The 21,041-nt window shown below is 44.2% G+C and overlaps 1 protein-coding gene and 1 non-coding gene across 3 annotated transcripts; one reads left to right on the top strand and one right to left on the bottom strand.

Moving 5' to 3' along the window:
* Positions 1–684: 684 nt before the first annotated feature.
* On the bottom strand, positions 685–15,775 carry POLDIP3 (DNA polymerase delta interacting protein 3). 2 transcript variants are annotated; one of them, XM_065676656.1, is made up of 9 exons: positions 15,643–15,775; positions 11,250–11,637; positions 8,748–8,825; positions 6,068–6,163; positions 4,032–4,214; positions 3,060–3,137; positions 2,389–2,518; positions 1,443–1,509; positions 685–1,186 (listed from the first exon to the last, which is right to left on the bottom strand). In XM_065676656.1, exons 1-9 carry the CDS (start codon positions 15,699–15,701, stop codon positions 1,012–1,014), a joined length of 1,254 nt encoding a protein of 417 aa, XP_065532728.1. In that variant the 5' UTR covers positions 15,702–15,775; the 3' UTR covers positions 685–1,011. The 2 variants fall into 2 exon arrangements, with proteins under 2 accessions (XP_065532728.1, XP_065532738.1); XM_065676666.1 differs by having other exon boundaries at positions 8,748–8,822.
* A 279-nt stretch (positions 15,776–16,054) lies between these two features.
* Positions 16,055–16,203, top strand: LOC136007482 (U12 minor spliceosomal RNA). The gene has a single exon (XR_010609733.1). It is a non-coding gene; the product is annotated as a U12 minor spliceosomal RNA (small nuclear RNA).
* The last annotated feature ends 4,838 nt before the right edge of the window (positions 16,204–21,041 follow it).

Raw genomic sequence — 21,041 nt, 5'->3', positions numbered from 1 at the left:
TCTCCCAAAGCGAGTTCTCAGGTGCAAGAAAAGACTGCTTCCTATGTTTTAGCATCCGAAAATGGCCCCAGCTCCTTCTTTTTTATATGAGAGTGGGTAAGTTAGAAAGCAAGGGAGAAAAAAAAAAAAAAAAAAGGAAAAATCACATCCCTGCATCAGCAGGAGGATGTAATACAGTCTAATGGGAATGAAACACTTGGATTTCTTCTAGCTCTGAACACAGGATTGATTCTTATTTTTCAGTCCAGAAAAGAGCAACTGACCCTGACCCTACAGGACTAATATGTTCACTGTACAAATGCCAGAGCCCTTCCCCACTCCTTCATCTTGCTGTAGAGTTACAACCCTCCCCCAGCAGGGGTAACAGGTAGAGCACTTGCGCATATGTCCTTTCTGCCTTATGCCTCTGTTGGCTGCTATACACAGCAGGAGGCTGTTTTTCACACTTTGCAGTTACAGCTGCTGAGCAGAAAAATGTCCAACAGCCAGAATGAAGTAGTATGCCACCAAATGCAAGTCAAAGATGCAAAACAGTGCTTCCTCTACAGAGCCACACCTGACTTTGTACCCAGTGCAGCAATTTCAGGGATAATGTGGTACTCTTGCTTGTAGATAACCGGGGGGATGCACCTTCTAGTTAAAGGTCAGACAGAAGAAAAGAGAAGGAGATCACCACTCCTTCCCTCAAAGTCTATGTGCACTTTTAATGGCCACTAGGGGCTTCGGAGTAAAGGATGGAGTTACATGGTATATGCTTGGTAATACATTATTGGCAGAAAGGGGAGGTTATTTTTGGGGGGGGGGGGGGGGGGAATAAAAAAAAATCATGGAAGAAAACTCCAACTATGAAAACAGAAAGCACACACACAAGAGGGAACACTATTGTACATAAGGTAGTGATCATAGAAAACAAAAAATTTCAGGGCAGGCAAATGCAAGTAACGTCTGCACTCCTGCACTTTTCTTTCCCCAACTTAAATGGGTTTTCAGTCCACTTCTTGCTCCCCCTTCTCAGAGTTTGATTTTGAATTCTGTGGGCTGCACAGAGGCAGAGACCCCCGAAGATTTGAAGAGTGCCTTCAAGATCGTGTCAGGGTCCACTTCAGCTGGAGGATTTGAGGAGGCGCTTGCACTTGACCGGCGTGGCTCCCCTTCCTTCTTTACTGAAGGGGTATCGCTCAATCGGCTGGAGGATAAGAAGAAAAAATAATAATAAAAAAACCCCAAAACAATATCCAGTATCAGAGATAAAGGTTTTAAAGGGCTGGGAACATTATGGAGTCAAGCTGCATTTCCCTCGGCTCTAACACAGAGTGGCACAGAGAGGAGAAGGAAAATACTAATGTGACGATAACTTGCCAACAGTTTTCCTCCTCTCAGGTTCCTCTCAAAACAGAGCCTGCAAATGCATTTGGTTCTTCCCAACCTCAGAGGACACTTACAGCAGTATAGGCTGGTCTGAGGTGATCACATTCCCATTCATATGAAGATTGCATTTCATTGGTTGACCTAAACAAAAATATAAGCAAAAAAGTCATTTTATCAGAATTGTGGTAAGGCAGTATCACACAATATCACAATCAGAAATATCACACAACAGGGAAAGCAAGAGTTTCACATGCTGGGAAAACGTGAGAAAGAAAAGCCAATACATCTTTTATTGAAAAATCACAGCAACAGAAAAGCCACCAAAATACTCAGTACAATGTGAACAATCACACTAATTAAGAAGTCACATACAAACCCCTTAGTACAAGGGTTTTGTACCTAATATGTGGGAGACATAAGAGGATTTCCCATTCTCAGCTGCCTAGTCCTCATCTGATGATCGTAACATATCATTCCTCTAGAGAAAGAAGCAGCACCTATTTCCAGCTAAAAATTAAAAGCTAATTTCAGTCTATATTTAGACTGGAGGTGAATCGAGATTAAAAATCCCATTGTTCAAAGTTTATGGAGAAGCCAGTACTAACTGTTTTACAAATCAAATTCAATATGGCTCTGCTGACACCTTGAGACTTCTGAAAATACTAGTTTTACTTGTACTTTGCAAACAGCTATCTGTAAGCAGGTAAAGCCTCTGTAAGGACTATCTAACTCTAGGAAATGAACTAGAAGCAAAAGGAATTTCATTTGGAAATTAGACTAGTGGACTCCAGGAACCTGCCTCTACCTTTGAGTATTCTCTTTCTAGGAAAATCTTTTTGTTTCACTTAAACTGCACGTATATTTAGCTGGTTGCACAACTGTATTACATTATTTAGCTCAAACTGATTTATTGGCATTTCCTCTCTCTTGATACCATCTGAGATGCTTCTAAACTCTCTACTGAGGTGGAAAAAGTTGTTGATTTATCTATCTTAAATGCAACTCTGGCCTTGAACTTACCGTCTAAGCACCTGTTGTTGTATTTCTTATATGCTGTGATAGCATCTTCTTTCTTCACAAATACTACCTCAGCCACTCCAGGGTGCACCAGACGGGCTCGTTTCAGGGCACCACACACACAGAATAACTCCTGAGGGCAGAGAGTTAGTCATGACCACAGGTCACATCAAAGGTACCACTCTGACCAAAGACACTGAGTAAGAAAGGCTTAGTTTCCTAATTGCACCACCCATCATGCTTAGTAAACACATGGCAGAATCTTGATGCTTGTCTGTGTTTGCTATAGTATGAGTACTTTGCATTAGTAATACAGGTTGCACAAGCAGAAAAGTTCAAGGCCAGTACTCTATACTGTTTATCACACATGAAGATAAGGCTTATTCTCACCCTGCTGAGAATGGAAGTGCCTATATAATTTGGATGAGGGCAAGGAGAACACCAAGCATCATTTCAGGAAATTCTTCTAGTGATATCAGGATTTTGTCCCATCTTAAGTACTGACTTAAGAACAAAACCCAAACTGATCAGGAACCTTCAAAGTTTTTGCAAGGAAAGCAAACCCACATCGTACCCCTCTTCACTACATTCACCACAGACCAACCAACTTATCAAAAAGTAGCATAAGGGAAGAAGCGTCACTCATCCACAGTTTGGCGGTAAGCAACACTCACAACAATGTCTTCCTCTGTGACTCGAGGATGCAGATTATTAACTGTCATCTTGGTACCTTCCAAAGGACTGAATGCCAGCTGTCAACACAAACAAATGCATCCCATAAAGAGGGCAGCAGGCAGGACGGCAGAGTAAGCATTACCAAAAAAGTCTCTAAAGGGATGTCTGCGAAAGTCTGTACACACACAAAAGGGAGAGGTACAGCTAGTAATGGGAAGTACCAATGGTCACAAGCCCAGCTCATCTCATGGTGATAAAGAAGTCCCTTTTCCATGCTAATTTCTCTCTGAAGTAACTTTTCTCTTTCATTCCCAAGTATACCACTTAATCCACATACATATGCCCACACTTTTAAGCCCATGTCTGCTTCACTCTGCATCAGCCAGCAATCCCCCAAATACGGTATGCTGAACTCGACATGCCCAGGAACACCTGGTGGCTTACCTGTACCCAACATCTGGCAGTTTTGCAAAGCAGTTCCAGCCAGGTTGTCTATATATTGCCTGGGAAGTCTCATGAGTACAGAAAGAAGCTGTATTTGAAAGACTCCTGTTTCTTCTTGCTAACAGGAGTGGACAGAAGACAACATACCTAGTAGTGTTAAAACACTACTCCTAGGGACATGGAAGCCACCAAAGAGTGTCCAAACAACTGGCCCCTCCCTGTAACATGGATTCTTCCAGGACCATGAGCTCTCATGCTAGAGAGAAAAGTTGAGAGAAGCAAGACGTGCTACCTGAGAATTTCCAGTTTCCCAATAAACTTTGAAGAAAAGAATATTTAGATAAGTTTCAAATTCTTGGGACATGGGTTGCAGTTATCAGACTAAGCTTGATGGAGTCCCAGAAATACCAGTGGAAGGCAGGCAGAAATAAGCTGCTCATACGACCAATGAACATCAAGTTTCATATCATAGATTCAGATGTTTCAGAGGCTTCTATAAAGAGCATCTCACGCTTCCCTAAGCTCACCTCAATGGGTGCTGGTTCTTTTGGAGGCTCTTCTTTTGTCACCAAGGTCCGGGACATGTTTGCCAAGGCCTTCGTTCGCATAGGAGAGGGAGGTGCAGGCGGAGCTGTATATGTATCATTCTGGACCACTTTAGTGAGGGGAACAGTCTTGGACAGAGAGAATTTATTGCCACTCAGCCCAGCCTGACGAGGAAGAAAGAAAGAATCTCTCAGAGCTGCAGGCTACAAAAGTCATCCCTCTCTTTGAAGCACCAACAGCAGGAGGATATTATTAGCATTCACTAAGAACTGCGAGTCTTTCCAGTGTCAAAACCACTACAGTGCTTGAGAGTTTTAGCTTTGAAACAGAAATCAACTCAAGTTTCTGGACATGAGCATATGAAAGTATGTTTATTCCCAAAAAGCACTTCCCCTCAGTTAACAAGCACTTTTTACTTCCATATTCTTTTAAAATGAACTTACCAGTGTGATCTGAATTTGAAAAGCTCCTTTTATGCAAAGATTTTCAACTACTTTACAAAGTGTTCATAAAAATCGCTCATTAACAATAAGACTGAGCGGTACAAAGACCCAGTACAAAGAACAATATTTCAGAAGCATGGAGTGTAACCTTTCTAGTTGAAACTACCAGTTTAAAAAGCCAGACTAAAAATCATGTTTGGTAGCTGCTATGAAGACTGAAGAGAACACATTTACTCCTGCAAAACCATAAAAAAGCAGACAACCCATAAGGCTGTTTTTTAAGGATCGCAAATGCCAGGAGATGTATTCCGAGTACCCACATGAGAAAAAAGAAAATGGCATAATCACTGCAGTAGACTGCCTCTATGATGGTAAAGCCACATGAATTTGCTTTTTTCAGAACCACAGAATAATTTAGGGTAAACTTATGTCCAATCCTCATGTCTGAAGCAGGGCTAACTTTGAAGACATATCAGGTTAGCTCAGTACACCCTACTTTGTTCAGTTAAACGCTGAATATCTGGGAATGGCAATTTCACAATCTCTTTGGGATCCCGTGCCAGATGCTGATCAATATTCTGAGAATTGCAAGACTTTCTGTGTCCCCTCCCCACCTTATTTTTCCTGCTGCCAACACATTTGTTGTTTTGCCTTCTCCCTGTTCACACCCAAAAAGGACCTGGCTTTTGCCTTTTCTATGACATATTAGGCACTGACAGTGGACAGATCTCACTTCAGCCTTCTCAATGTTAAGAGACACTGCTCTCACCCTCTCACACATTATGTGCTGCAGCCCTCTGACGATTCTGTTACACTGTTTTCAGTCTGCCAGTGTTTTGTATCACAGAGCCTCAAAATAGGCACAGAACTCTAGGTGCATTCCCAAAACACCAAACAGAAGGGAATAATTATCTTCCTTGATTTGCTGGCTATGATCATACTAACATGCAATCTACAGCTGGCCTTCGATGCTGGAAGGATGCACTGCTACCTCATTCTTCGTATACCACTCAGCAGGACTCCCAGGCTCTTTCGTACAAAAGCTGCTTTCTAGCCAGTCAGTTCTCAGCTTAAGCTGCAGAGGGTTATGCCATCCCAAGAGCAGGACCTCGCATTTGTCCGTGCTGAAATTCTATCTTATCCAGAACATTAGTACTCCCCAGAAAACTGCCAACTAAGATTTTGCATGGCAATAGATTTCCTGCCTTGATGTCCAGTCTCTAGAAGCAGCAGAAAGCTCTCCTTGCTTGCTTAAACAATAACAAGATAGGCTCAAAACACTTCTCCAACAGGAAGAAAGTCAAGAACTAACATGCAGCAACCTGCCAGCAAGTAAGAAAGCACATTCTGGCTGCAAAAGGCCTATAAAACCACAGTTAGCCTAAAAGGAATCGGTCCTAAAAAATAACACTTAGAAGCATTGGCACAAAGAGAAGGGTGGGGCAAAGAGCTAGTATTTCAACAGAAAGCATCTTTCACATACTTTAAAAGAACATAAGCCCTGTAAAGCTGCAGCTTGTGTATCCATCCAGTGTGAGCATGGCATGGTGGGGACTGTTCAGATAACCTCTTACCGCATTGTGCAGGAAGCTGTTTGTTGTGGTGATTTTCATCTGTTTGCTAGTAAGAGGAGAGACAGTTTCATCATCTTCTTCCATGTCATAGAGACCCTGAAAAGAAGCAAGGTAATAGTTTATAAGCAGGTAGATTTATAAGCAAGTTTATAAGCAGTTTTCTCCTGTCTTCAGCCTTCGTCAGGTAATGAACATGACTACACTGGACTTTACTCCTGCCCTTGCAGGCTGGGGACACAAAAGCTGAAGCTATTCAAGCCCATTTCAAAACATCAGTGTAAAAACTATTCAACTTCTTTTCCAAAAAAGCTGTAATAAAGCTTACTGAAAGATGTATGATTTTTTCAAATCTCTAGACCTCATTAGGACTGGTGAAGACACATTAATAGAATAAAACCTCAGTGTCTCACTTTCTAGCACCCTGCTACCTTTAAAGCTGAAGCCTGTGCATCTGATTGGTTTTTTGTTTGTTTGTTTTTAAATTAAGCAGATGCCTTCCAAATACAACTGAACCAAATGTTCCTTTTGAGTAGTCTGCTTTCCACAACACAGTGGCACTAGAAAACACCACACCAGGAGCTTTACTGAATGAATAATGAATTTCCCAGTTCAACTTAATGCTCATAGCCCTGCCCGTCTTGACATAAGCTCCTACACAAATAATTTTTTCATGGACTTGAATTAATGCTAAGAAAAAAATTATAAACACATGTAAGAAGTCACAATTCAAAACAGCTTCTCATTAATTCAGTAGAAAGGTAAAGAAAAATAAAGAGATTAGCACTGAAAGCTTGCAAAATACGTGGGTTTTCACAGTCAGCAAGATTCTGGTTTACAATCGGGAAAGTTGTTCCAGTCACAGAAATGCTATGAAGCAAAAAAAAAAAAAAAAGGCAAAAGTGATGGCAGAACAGAGGAGAATTGTGCAGAAAACCCCTGACTTTCAGGACAACGGACTTGAGTTTGAAATGGATTCAAAGCTTATAGTGATGAGGTCAGAATAATGAAGGCACTTCCTTAAGTAACAGTACCTGGACAGGTCAGAGGTAACATACACAAACAGCTTAAGTTATCATAAATGAGGCAAAAAAACCCCAGCCCAGGACATTCACAGTATTTCATGCAATACTTCATGTATTCACACACACAAAACAAGTAATAAAATTGTGTATTTCCTCCCTGAAAGCACCCAAGGTGGCCAGGTGGTTGAATAGCTGGGGGCTGTGACAAAGACCTTTACAACTGATCCCAGAAGAGGCAACACAAATTCTAGGGTCTTCCTCAGAGTCTGCTTGGCAAGGGCTACAGCAACTTCGAAATTTCATCAGAATACCAGTTAACATCATTCACTGTCAGGTTCCCAGCAGGGACCCGCAGTGGGGACTGCAGAAAGGTTATACCCTCTCCCACCTCACTGTAGAACATTTGACCATGTACAATCCGGCTGATACGCTGGAGGGAAGGGATGCCATCCAGAGGGACCTCGACACCCTTGTGAGGTGGGCTGATGCCAACCTTATGAAGTTCAACCATAACAAGTACAAGGTCCTACACCTGGGTCAGAGCAATCCCAGGCACAGCTACAGAGTGGGCAAAGAAGAGATTCAGAGCAGCCCTGCAGAGAAGGACTTGGGGGTGTTGGTCGATGAGAAAATGAACATGAGCCGGCTGCAGTGTGCGCTCGCAGCCCAGAAAGCCAACCGTATCCTGGGCTGCATCAAAAGGAGCGTGACCAGCAGGTCGAAAGAGGTGATCTTGCCCCTCTACTCTGCTCTTGTGAGACCTCACCTGGAGCACTGTGTGCAGTTCTGGTGTCCTCAACATAAAAAGGACACGGAACTGTTGGAACAAGTCCAGAGGAGGGCCACGAGGATGATCAGGGGACTGGAGCACCTCCCGTATGAAGACAGGCTGAGGAAGTTGGGGCTGTTCAGCCTGGAGAAGAGAAGGCTGAATGGGGACCTAATAGCAGCCTTCCAGTATCTGAAGGGGGCCTATAGGGATGCTGGAGAGGGACTCTTCGTCAGGGACTGTAGTGACAGGACAAGGGGTAACGGGTTAAAACTTAAACAGGGGAAGTTTAGATTGGATATAAGGAAGAAGTTCTTTCCTGTTAGGGTGGTGAGGCACTGGAATGGGTTGCTCAGGGAGGTTGTGAGTGCTCCATCCCTGGCAGTGTTCAAGGCCAGGTTGGATGAAGCCTTGGGTGGGATGGTTTAGTGCGAGGTGTCCCTGCCCATGGCAGGGGGTTTGGAACTAGATGATCGTCAGGTCCTTTCCAACCCTAACTATTCTGTGATTCTACATCCATTCTCTGAAGAGACTGGCAGGATGCTGAATCAAAACAACCAACAACTGGATCTGAAGTAGTGTCACTGAGAAATTTACAGAAAAACAGAGCTAAAGGTCACACTCTCTAGAGAAAAACAACATTAGCACATAGAGATAAAAACTGGGAATACCTACTTCATATTCATATAACATAGAAGGACTCAAGATTAATTAGATTAAATGAAAAATTCAATTACCATGGCAGTATCTTAAACAAGCAAGAATAGGGAGCTAAGCTGTTAGAGATCTTCCACTTTTCTATTTAAAATCTTCTTTGCATGTTCCAATGTTCATGAACACCTTCCTTCCCTTAAAAATGTAACAAAGAGCACCGAGCAAGGGCACACACCTGTTTGTGTGTATGGTTGTTCACCACATTGATCCTCATTCCTGCTGGATGAGAGTGTCCAGGAACTGGAGCCTTCTGCTACAGTTAGAGAGAAAGAACCAAAGCATTAAACACTAGAGTCCACCAGATCCTCATTTCAGATCTAAGCTGTTAGCTGGCACCCTGAGACCACTTAAATGAAACTCACTCTCCTGCTCTTGAAACATATTACCACAAAATGCTTTAGATAATGTCTGTTTGCTGTAGTGTGTTAGATATGAGACAGCTTTGCTTGATTGAAGAAATTAAGACCTAAGGCCACACAGAGAAACTGATTCAAATTACTTGAGTTTTAGTCCAAGATTAGTGGGAAAGGGACAGTACCCTGCCAGCACTGACCAGATTTACATTTCTGCCCACATGAGAACAGGAATGGGGCAAATCTTTCATGCTAGAAGGAACCAGATACCTATTTCCATCAAACTCAACAAGTTGGGACACAACACCATTTAGTTCAGCTCTATTTCAAGGGAGTAGTAGTGTATACTGCCTCTTCACACTAGAGCTGGAATAAGCTCTATTGCTTGTAGTGGAATAAAATGATGCACAGGGTAGTGTAGCTGACCTTTCTGTGTCCTGTTGTCACAAGAAACAGAGAAACCACAACAGAAGTAGTCAGGGAATGTAGCTGTACTATTCAACAACTGTAATTATGCAACATTTCTCCCCAGAAAAACCCTTTTAGTTTTTAAAACAGCTAGAAGCTTTCCATTACAGAAAACAATGGGTCTTCTCCCAAAAAACACTTCATACAGGCAATCAAATCTCCAGATCTGCATTTTCTCTAGACTGTAACTTACACCACAGCACCCTCATATTTCAATTTGCTAATCAATTCAGAAGAAAGGGTACCTGTCCTACAAAAACACAAGCAGAGTTATGGAAATTCTTTAGCTTTCTAAGGCTTTTTTCCTTCCTTTACAAGGAACAAGACCACAATACCATCAGAGCTGTGTGCTGCATGTCAGATGAAAATACTTTAGTTTGATTCTGCTCCAACGTTCAGGAAGAGGAGGGCCATGATAAATGTGCAATATTAGTTTACATCCTAAAACCAAAAATAGTTAATTTCTCATGTGCATGGTTTTGTCTATAGTCTTAATCACCATTATATTCTACAATATTTTTTCTTGCATGATGTTGCCTAACAAACAGGAAGTACCACAGGTCAAATCAAATAATATATAAAAAAACCAAACAAAAAACCCAAGCAGGTTAGAGGAAATTGCTACTGTATCAAGTCTCTGGAAACTATTTTAACTCCCAGAAACTTTGTAGAAAATGTTCAACTCCTAACGGCTGATGGTGGTGATTTGGCTTAGAAGGACAACATGCGCATTAATTACCCTCCTAATTAAAATACTACTGAACAGACTGCTCTATTGCTCTATGATTAGTCCTTCTTATTGCCACAAGAGTCCTTTCTCAGGTCATCCTGGCAGTAATTTTAGCCTGAAATTCCACCTACAGATTTCCTAGGCTAATTTACAGAAGAAATGTGTTTGATACTTTTGAGCAAAACCCACAGCTGAACAGAAGGTGGACTCATCTAGGCTTCAAATCGATGAGAACAGGAGATTTTCTAGGTATGTGTAAGCAGACTGTTGATCTTTGGGAGGAGGAACATGAAATAGGTAGGCTAGGAACTTCAGTTACATGTTTGTAGAGGTGAGGAACAAAACCACTCCTCAAACCACAATCCTGACAGTCTGGAAACTTGTCTTTTGACTCTACCCACAGTACCTAATAAACACACGTAGCTCAACAGCAGTTGTTTCTCAGAGAGATTTGCCAAGAATCCTGCACACACAGCAAACTGAAATTAGAAAACTGTCGAAGGAAAGCAGCAGGTTAGGGTGAGCAAGTGATTATACTGCATTTGAAATAAAACTGGAGCCTCAGCAGGAACGCATCATGTAATCAGGCAGCTCTCCGGAAGCAAGTGCCTTCCTGAAAACCAGACAAGTAGAAACAAAAGAGATATTGTGGAAGGACTCACTGAATTTTACATCTTAGATACAAACATAGCTCTGTATTCTAAATTGTTACCCCACCACTAGGATGAGCCAGTTATCTGGACAGGACAATCTACCACATCAGACTTGCAAAAAGGGGTGGTGTATGAATGACAAAAAAATGCATGCATTCTCTTTGATTTTAGGTGGGAAAGAGACTACTCAACCATTCAGGACAGCTACTTTAATGCTTTAGTATTCAGGAGTGTTGCTTTAGTCTTTACTGGGCCCAAAATTCACATTAAAACTTAAATGAAAGCTAGGATTCTACAGAAAACTCCAAGCAACTGCAAGGACACCCAGAAGGCTCTGAATACTGCCCTACAGGCTGGACTGAACTGTATCACCATCACTTCTATTGTAAACATGTGAACACATTCATGCATTATCACTTCTACTGGACGGCTGTAGAATGACTGGGGGCTCAGAGGTGACATGCTTGACCTACTTGGATAGTTTTGGTGATTTTCACGGCTGGATTCGCTGTTCCCATAGTTGGGCTGATAGCAGCTGGAGTGCTCCGTTTTAAGGTGATCTTCTCTCTGGCATCCACTACTTTAGTCACCTTTTCAGTAGCAACATTTTGCTGTTTTCGGGAATTCAACATCTCTCGAGCATCCTGCACCTTCCCTTTGATTTTAAACCGAGCATCCTTTTGAACCAGTTTTTCACGGGCATCTTTAACCCCCAGTTTGTGTCGAGCATCTGTGAGGCCTATCTTCTGTCGGGCATCAAATGTCCGCTGGAAGCCAACAGCTGGGGATGATCTGTTTAGAAGATTTTGTTGGATCCCAATGCGAGATCTTACACCTCCATACACTGGCCTTGTGTTAAGCCTGAAGAGGGAAAGAGTTTCAGACATTGTAAGATGTGATACAGTATCAATAAAAGTATTTATGTTACTGCAAACAAAGGCTCATTATTACTGCACAGAAATCCACTCAGGTTAGATGTCCGAATACAACAGTAGAGCTCCTAAGCTGGTTTATGCTGGATTTTACATTCTACACAAACAGCTAAGGAACTGATTTTCAAAATCCATCCTTAAGCTCACATTTACAACCTTCAGTAAAGGGTCTGACTTCAGTTGTGCTAACTACATACTATATTTAAACAAAATTCATCAAAAGCTTAGGTACTTCAGGGAAACCTTTGAAGACAAAGGAGAACAGAAACACATTTTCAAGCTTCAGGACTGAGCAGGTCTAATAAAGCATCGTCTGTAATACATTACTACACCCTGATACAAAGAAAACATAGAACTACGTGTGATTTCAAGAATTCTGGGCAGCAAATTCAGATATATGCAAGTGCAGAAGGTTGGATTTTAAGATGTATAAGCACCAGTACCAATCTCAGTCCAAAGCCACCAGTTTCAAAGTTGATTAACTACCAGCAAAAATACTTATCAGTCAAATCACTTTTAAACATCAGTGCCTTTTCTTTAATCTACTAACAGATATACTGCACTCAATGGACTTTACTTTTAAGTACATCATCATCACAATTCAGAGGACAGAAAGGTAACAGGCCACAGAAAGGACAGCAGTTGTACACAAGTATTACTAAGCAGCAGCCCATTATGTAGTGAAAGCTGAAACTAGGTTCTTGTTACAGGTTTGATTTGCCTTTTCAAAATCTCCCCTTCAAAGGAAACAGCTTGCCTGATGTTTTAACACAGCTCCTCCTTTAAGTATTTTTTAATGTTTTCTTTTTTCCATTGGGTTTCTTTATGAGAAAAGAGGGTGAAAAAATTACAAAGTAGTAAGAGAAATTTTAAAGATAAGGTACTGAAAGAATATTCTTGCTGTTATTTTTTTAAAATTCCGATGAGCTACAGAGGGCTACAGTGTTCATCAGCTTTCTTAAACATATTATCTAGTATCATGAAGTCTAAAAGTAGCTATCTAGAATTCATTGAAACACTCAAAAGGCTAACACCAAAAATTCAAATAATGCAATCTGAGTTTGTTATACACCTTTGTATCAGTATTTATTTCCAGATCTAACCCCACAATCTTAATGTTACGCATGGATATGTATTTTCAGTGGAGGGATCTTTAAAAAAAAAACAAACAATCAAACAAACGAGATGAAAGACTAAACCTTCCCATCCATCCCTTTCATTCTTGTGTCCAGAGAACTGAAGAGCTAGGACTGGAATCCCATTTTGTTATGTAGCTAAGAATCCTATGGCTGCACTCCCTTATAGCCAAAGCAAACTAGCTAGAAGAAACAGGAGTACTACTAAGACCATTTATTAAAACAGATCCAGAATAACACAGAAGACTAACGATACTTATAAAGTAACAGCCACAAAGAACAAGACTTCCCTTGCAATTCTAGCTATGCATTCAGAGTGATGCAGAAGGGCTGGATGAGTGGGTCTTTTTAATAAGCCTAAAAGAGGTCAAAGTAAACCAGAAATATATATATCAGCAGTTAAGCCAGAATTAATTAAAACCGTTACAGACACAAACTAATGAATTTAGTTAGGAAACTAATACTGCCTTTGAGGACTAGTGCTCATCCTCATAAACAGCCCTCTTCTGTAGAGAATTGCTTACCCTACAGCAGCATTAACTGCTTAGGCATTTTGTGCCACAGCACCTGAAATAAAAGGAAATCTCAAACATTTAATTTCCCAGAACTCCACATTCTGTCTTGAATATTTTGTGAATTAATACATTTTATAGGGGAAGATTCTTCTGCCATTTCATCCAGACTACTGAGCAGCATAGATAAGGTGATTTTAGTTCATTCAGTTTATCCAACCTTCACAAATTCAAGTCAGCTACCTCAGAAATGCTTTAAAGTGATGTTGTGGGTTTAAGCCCAGCTGTTAACTCAGCACCACAGAGACACTCACTCACCTCTTCCTTCCCTCCCCTCCAGGTGGGATGGGGAAGAGAACTGAATGAGTTCAGCTGAAATAAGAACAGTCCAACAACTAAATATAAAGCTACTGCTACTACCAATAAGGGGAATAACATCAGGAGAGAATATAAAAAGTGAAAGGGGAAAAAAAACAATAAGTACAAGTGCTGCACAACACAATTCCTCACCACCCGCTGACCAACACCCAGTCTGACCCCACCAGTGATCTGGGCCTTCCAGGTCACTCCCCCCAGTTTTTATACTAGGTATGACATGCTGTGATATGGAATACCCCCTCTGGCTAGTTTGGGTGAGGTGTCCTATCTCTGCTCCCCCACAGCTTCTTGTGCCCCTTTTCACTAGCAGAGCATGGGAAACTGCAAAGTCCTTGATCAGGGTAAGTGCTACTGGGCAATAGTAAAACACTGTGTGTTATCAGCATTGTTCTCAGACTGAAGCCAAACCAGCACTGCACCAGCTACTAGGAAGGAGAAAAATAACAGTTACGGCTGAACCTAGGACAAGTGAACTGAACAAGACAAACACAGCACAAAAATTGTCACAATGCTGCAGAAGGACTATTGTTCAGTAAATAAAAGCAGGAAGAATTCCTGGAAGAAATGAGAGTTAAGGAGGGATTTGAGAAAGGATCTAGTAGGTGCCTGGCATATTAAGCAACATAAGACTGTTCCAAATATGCAGGATAACATGAATGAAAGCGCAAAGCCAAGGCCTTGTCTAGACTAGGATTTAAAAGTGTTTGAACATCTTGCTAGCATATGTTAGCAGATAACTTTTAAAATACTAGACATGCTAAGTGGAGACATTCAGAGTTAAAAATCTAATGACCCAATGACCCCTAAATAAACAAATGTTAACACCCCACTCCACCAACAACAAACTAAGAAAAAAAGGAGCATGCTTAGCTAACACAGACAGGTAGAAATCCATGGACAAGATCTTCAGAAGCATCAAAAAACCATGGACAAGATCTTCAGAAGTATCAAGAGACTACAGCAAAATGGCAGATGAAGAGCTATTAAAGGAGAAGCCAGGTAAGAACGACCACCAGCCGCACTAGAGTAAATGGCCCAGCCTAAACCGGAGACATCTGCTGTACAAGGAAAGAATGTAATCTTGTAGCCAACATGTAACACACTCGACATCCACTCAAGCATTTAAAACAATCTGTCAGAGCACCATTAACTCTGCTACAGGGACTACGGTTTCCACGGGCCAGGCAGCAATACTCACGGAGCCACTGCAGCCTCAAGCCTCGCCTGTGCGGATTCGGATCAGCTTTGCTACAGTTACGGCTCCCCGTAGCACAACTCCACCTCCCACGGCCATCCCACAATGCACCGTGCCGCTGCTCAACGAGCCGCGCAGGGAGCTGCGGGGGGACCGGGCACCCCCAGGGTACTGCATGGTGGGGAGCTCGCGCTGCAGATGCAGGGCGGTTCGACGCCGAAAGGGATGGGGGGCTGCTGATCCCGCCTTGGGGGTTACCACCAGGTTAATCAGCGGGGAGAAGCAGGAGGCAGCGGGGAAGGCACAGCTCCGCGGTACCAGTGAAGCAATGGGCTGTGCCAGAAATCTAAAGCGCAACGAGAAGAACCCGAGAAGAGAGCGGAGAGGCGGCGGCTGGGCCTGCCCGGGCGGGGCCGAAGCCCACCGGACAGGGCCAAGCACAAGGGGTAAGGTGTGGGCACAGACCCCAGCCCCGTCCACTCCAGCTCCAGCCCGCCCAAGCCCTGAGCGACGGCCGCCACCGCCAGTCTGCACCGGAGGCACGGTCCCGCAGAACAACGCCTAAGCCAATGGGAAGGGGAGAGCGGGGAATATGGCTGGGCCGCGCTGAGGCAGGCTGCTACCCGCAGCCCCTAGAACGGAATGACAGAAGGAAGAGCAAAGGAACCACCGGAGGCCTCCGGCCCCCGGTCGCCGCTTTCCCGGCCGCTTACCTCCCTTTCACGGTTACACCGCGCTTCCGTATGAGCTCATCCAGAGACAAGTCCGCCATCTTGTCGCGGGACCTAACGCTAAGACGCAGCGAGCCAAACCCGGACGTGACATCCCACCACTTCCGCTCCTCGCCCCGCCTCCAGAAGTAACGCGGACCCCGCCCAAGAGGGGCGTGTGTCCCAGAACCCCCCGCGGCTCCGGGGCCCTATATTTGCATACGGCACGGTACGTCCTAACCCAGTTCTGGCCGCGGCAGCGGCTGTGCGGCGTGAAAGGGAAACAGAACCAGGGAGACTAGTCAAGATAACAGAAACGCAACGTACACGCAGTGGAATGTGCTGCAGATTTCCTCGCCCTGACCCCCAGAGATAACACGTAGGGTTGTGCTGTCGGGGCGGGGCAGCGCTCTTCATGCCTTAAACTTATGAGTAAGGAAAATAACGACCCGGGGTGACGCCCGGGTCCTCACTGCCAATGTGAGAGGAATTTTTGCGCGGGTACAGGTCGCCCCCGGGTGCCCCGCTTACTTCGCGGGATGCCCGGGTGCCGTGATCTGCCCGTCCCCTCTGCGACCCGCGTCACAAGGACAGACCCGCGGCGCCTGCCGCTCCGCACGCCCCGCCGGTGCTGGGACCCCGTCTTTGCAGGGTGGCCGGGGGCAGGCCGCAGCGCCGCGCTAGCGCTTGGCTGGCGCGGCTTAACAGCAGGCTCCTCGGAACCAAGCTGCTGCGGGAAGGAGGAGCCGCTTCTCGCGCAGGCGTGGCCGCGGCCGAGCTTTTCCGCGCACTTGCGGCATCACCTGCCCTGTCCTGCCGTGGTTCCGCGCTCCGGCGGCTGCGCCTGTGGGATGACGGCTCTGGGTTTCATCCGGGCCCCGCTCTGAGCGCCCTTCGCAGCACGGCATACCCCAGGGCCTGCCGCGCCGGCTTTCTTCCTGTCGTTAGAAAACGTTAGATGAGATCTAAAGAAGCTCTTCTGTGAGGGTGCTGAGGCGCTGGCACAGGGCGCCCAGAGGAGCTGTGGCTGCCCCATCCCTGGCAGTGTTCAAGGCCAAGGTTGGACACAGGGGCTTCAGCAACCTGGACGGTGGAAGGTGTCCCTGCCTGTGGCAGGGGTTGGAACTGAATGAGCTTTAAGGTCTCTTCCAACTCAAACCATTCTGGGATTCTGTGATGATTGGAAGGCGGATTGCCAAAGTTTTGCTTCTGCCCACAGCTCCCGCTATCCCCCAGCAGCTCTCAGGAGAATCACTTGTACGGTTCCCCTTCCCTGCGCTCACCATTGGCTTCCTGCTGCCTCTCCACCACAATGCCCTGAGCTGCAATGACCCTGAGGCATCACAGCATCCACAGCAGCATCCACTATATCTCTGCGAAGCTGTTGGTCCACACACACTCAGTGTGAGATCCACAGGGAAGATCCTGGCAGGAAGCTTTTGGACTTCAGCAGTGTGAACTGCCAGCCAGGGCTGGGGACAAATGCAGAGGAGATGGGTGCAGCTTATATTGTGTCTTGCAGCCACACTCTGTCCAGTTCCCACCCTGACCATCCTCCATTCTCTGTCCAGTTCCTGCCTCTGCAGGGAGGGCCGAGGGATCCCGAAGCACAGTTTTTCTCTCAGGAATATTTGAAGCCTTTGTGAGCCTGCAGTAGTGATGCCAGGTCACTGCCTACTAGTCCCCTGGGACTTGATCCAGATGAAGGGTGGCATATGACTGCGTTGTTGTCAAATTAGGGTACACTGTAATAAGTTTGTGTCCTTTCTGCAGCTGTCAAGATACGTGATCAAACTGAAGTGGTGGGGATAGATGATGTGTGACAATTATAAAGCCCGCTTGGTGCAAAACTAACAGGCAACATTTCTTTCGGGAAATTTTTATGACTATAAGAGCATCCCAAGTGGTTCCAGACTAGAGGGCCACCTACCCACTATCCTGTTTCAACCTACAAGGACCCCCAGTGGAGGTCTCTTACAGACACCCATCCAGGTACACATTCACCTTGGGGATATTTGTGCAGCCACAACACCCTTTGGCAAGCACCTCCACTCTGCTGTGTGGTGAACTACCTCCTTCTGTTCATTTTTTTTCCATCAGCCTAGTTCCTGCAACTGAAGGTGAAGAGCACATGTATGTGTAGCTCCTACCCACCCTCTCGTCCACCCGTGATGCCCTCTCCAGGTGAAGAGTTCAGGCCTGCCTGCTCACTCATTCCTTCAGGGAAGCTCCCTTCCCAGGGCAGGCACCTTCCTTCCCACACTGAAGTCTCACTGTGAAGGTGGGTAGGGGCCATCATCCAAGCATGCTGTTGTGGGAAGGAAGGGTTTAAACCTCAGGATCTCTGTTTTTACAACTGTTGCAGTCTTTCTGTGAGAAACAAGAAGCTGCAGCTCAGGTTTCATGGGTCTCTCCCTGGTTCTTTCTCAAAGCTGTGAATCAGAAGTCAAATATTTGCCCAGGCCTCTGCTTCCCTTCCTGTGGCTGTGAGATGGGGAAGGTGCAAGCAGCAGCAGAGACCTCCCTCAGTTCAGGGGTCCCCACAAAGGGGTCCTTCTCCAAATGTGATGGGAAACTTTTAGGCCTACCCTTGCTTTTCCAGTGGTGAATTCCTTGAGTGTGCCTCCCTTGTTGGCTGAGACCCAGGTCATGGAAGTCAGAACAGAGGAGACTCCCCTGTCTCACACAAATTTCCTTTTTAAAACATTAATTTAGGAGGTTATGCAAAGGACATCATATTAACCTTGGGGTAGTACATGGCTCAGCATCTGACTTAAAATGTTACCTTTGCTGAGTCATATAGAGGCACACAAAGCAGCTAAAAGCAGAATGACATGGCCAGAGAAAACATCAGATAAGTTGCGTAGAACAAGGCCACATCATTGCCCAGTCCAGATAAAGTCCATCCATCACAATGACTGACCGCAGTTTTAGATGTGTATCCTTGCTCTTCAAAGGACAGAAATCAGCGTGCCCAGTGTGTCAGAAGCCAAGTAACTTTTCTAGCTGACTTCAGTTAGGAAAGCTCCTAACCATCTAAGCCATTAGAAATCTTCTTAACTCTTTTCTATTAATTATAACAAAACTATTAAAAATGTAATATGTCGGGAGAACACTCCCCCTCGATTGCATTAATACCATCACCATAATAATTACTTTGACACAGAAACATTTTGTATGAAAATGATGAAACGATTTTGCAATTAAACTCAAGAGGGCATTAGTTGCCATAAAGGTTATTTTTCTATGTCAGTTTTTGTATGCTGAAGTAGAATCCTAATAATTGCAATAACAATCCGCTGACATATATTCAGATTGAAGACACAGACATCAACATTTTTGAAGGTTATACTAGAAATGCTGGTTAATGTGAGTTCTGTTTGAGTTCTAGTTCTTATTTATGCCTATCATCTGAGATTTTTGTTTCCTAGCAGGGACAAATTTAATGAAAAAAAAAATAGAAAAAGGACCAATTTGGGGATTTAGCTTGGACTGAAACATTTTCAGAAATAACAAGATATTGTCGTAAAAGTTTAAACCATTAGCAAATATGTAGGACTGGCCAGCTCCTCTTCTTCTAATTTCTTTGCTGGAGAACTTCAGTTATTTTCGTTGCACGTAACCTAGAACAGAACAGGATTTGTGCTGCTGTTGCTTTTTGTCTGGATTAGACATGGGTGTTTCAGTAGGTAAGGCAAATTCTTGGAGCCTGGGTGTTGGCTGCTGTGGCATTTACTTGTTCTGTCTGTGTGCCAGAGGAGGCATGTGCTTGCTTCTTCCACAGCCTTTCTTATCATATGAGTGATATTTTTAAATTCCACTGGGAACAGGGTCTTTTCCCTTCCAGACAGTGGGAATGTTGTAAGCATATAGTTAAAAAATAGGGACTTATCTTATGTAGACATGTAGTTAAAAATTGGATCTTGTGTTACTATGGAAAACCTTAAACAGGGGCCTCCTAAAAGGTCAGGATGACCTGGGAACAACACTGACTTATGGAGAGAATTAATAGCTGTGGAGAAGGTTTTGGCCTTGTGTGGGTGGGTTAAGAAACAGGGCTAATGAATCTCTGATCAGGAAAAACTAACCTTGAAGACTGGTACATCCTGAAAACACATGGACATCATCACGGTATGACTTCAACATGTCAGCACAACATGATTAGGGTATCCTTTAGATGAACTATCCTCATTATAACTTCATCATAATACTAAAAGGTGGTATAATACTAACAACTATGCTGGTATGGTGGTATAATACTAACAATATATGAAAGACTCCTGCCCAGGTTAAAAGAACCTTCCCTGAACATGTGTAATGAGGAATCAATGTAGTTTTATGTAAGTTTCTTGACCAACCATTAAGTGTTGGGAGAGTTATGGTGAGGTAGTATCCTGAACTGAATTGTATAAATATGTGCATTTTGTATGGGGTGGTGTGCTAGCTTTGTGGGATACCACCTAGCACCCCTTTTTGCCCAAACTTGGAATAAACAAATACCTTGGTTCTGCCTGGGAGAATTGGCTATTGCTCACTTGGTCAACAGGGAGAGCAGAAGTGAAGAGGACACCTGGGCTTGGTCTTTGATGAGAACAGACAGAAAGATCTCCCACAGAATTCTGTAGGACTGAGGTAGCAACTAGTTGCATCCTACAGAGCTGAAGAAAAGCCATTGTGCCTTCAGCTCCAGGGATAATCCTGCGTCACTGGTAGGATGATAGTAAATCACAGAGAAATCCTTTCCAGATGCCAGGAGGAGGATCTAACCCACTTGGCTATCTGAATTCATATGTACACAGCTCTTGTCTTGCCAGCGATGTTGTCTCTGGCTAGGATGAGCAAACTTAGACTCCCAACATTTTCTGTCCATCTGTGAGATATGGGTAGACTTACCCCCCTTCTTCTGGATGAAGAATCTATGAACAGGGAAAACATCTGAGGATCTACACCGAGACTTGAAGAAAATCTAGGTCAGAACTGTCTTATCTTGGCTTAGATAGCAAATGAGACTGAGTGAGGGGGAGTTTCTTGCATAGTTGTCTTGACTGATGAAAAGGGAGAGGAGGAGGGAGAGGAGGTGATGGGAAATGCAATACACTTCTCAAGCTCTGGAAGAGTTGCCTTGTCCGCAAGAGACAGAGGGTGGAAGAAGTTGTGGGAGAACATTTCAGCATTAGCAGCAGCATTTCTCCAAGTCTCTCGATGGTATAGAGCCAAAGAACGAAGGGAAGACAGCTCTGGATTATTTCATGATTGTATCGTGTACAACATGGAGGAAGGCAGGATGTATGTATGTGACTCAGCCGGTTCCTCAGGGACATTCTTGTTTGGAGGTTTCAGGCTAACTCAGGACAGCCAGCAGCAGCAGCCACAACCATTGTGCTTGCACCCAGTGACCTGTC

The sequence above is a fragment of the Lathamus discolor genome, chromosome 1 (assembly GCF_037157495.1).
Source record: "Lathamus discolor isolate bLatDis1 chromosome 1, bLatDis1.hap1, whole genome shotgun sequence".
Classification (NCBI taxonomy): Eukaryota; Metazoa; Chordata; class Aves; order Psittaciformes; family Psittacidae; genus Lathamus; species Lathamus discolor.
This window is presented reverse-complemented; position numbering and strand designations above follow the sequence as displayed.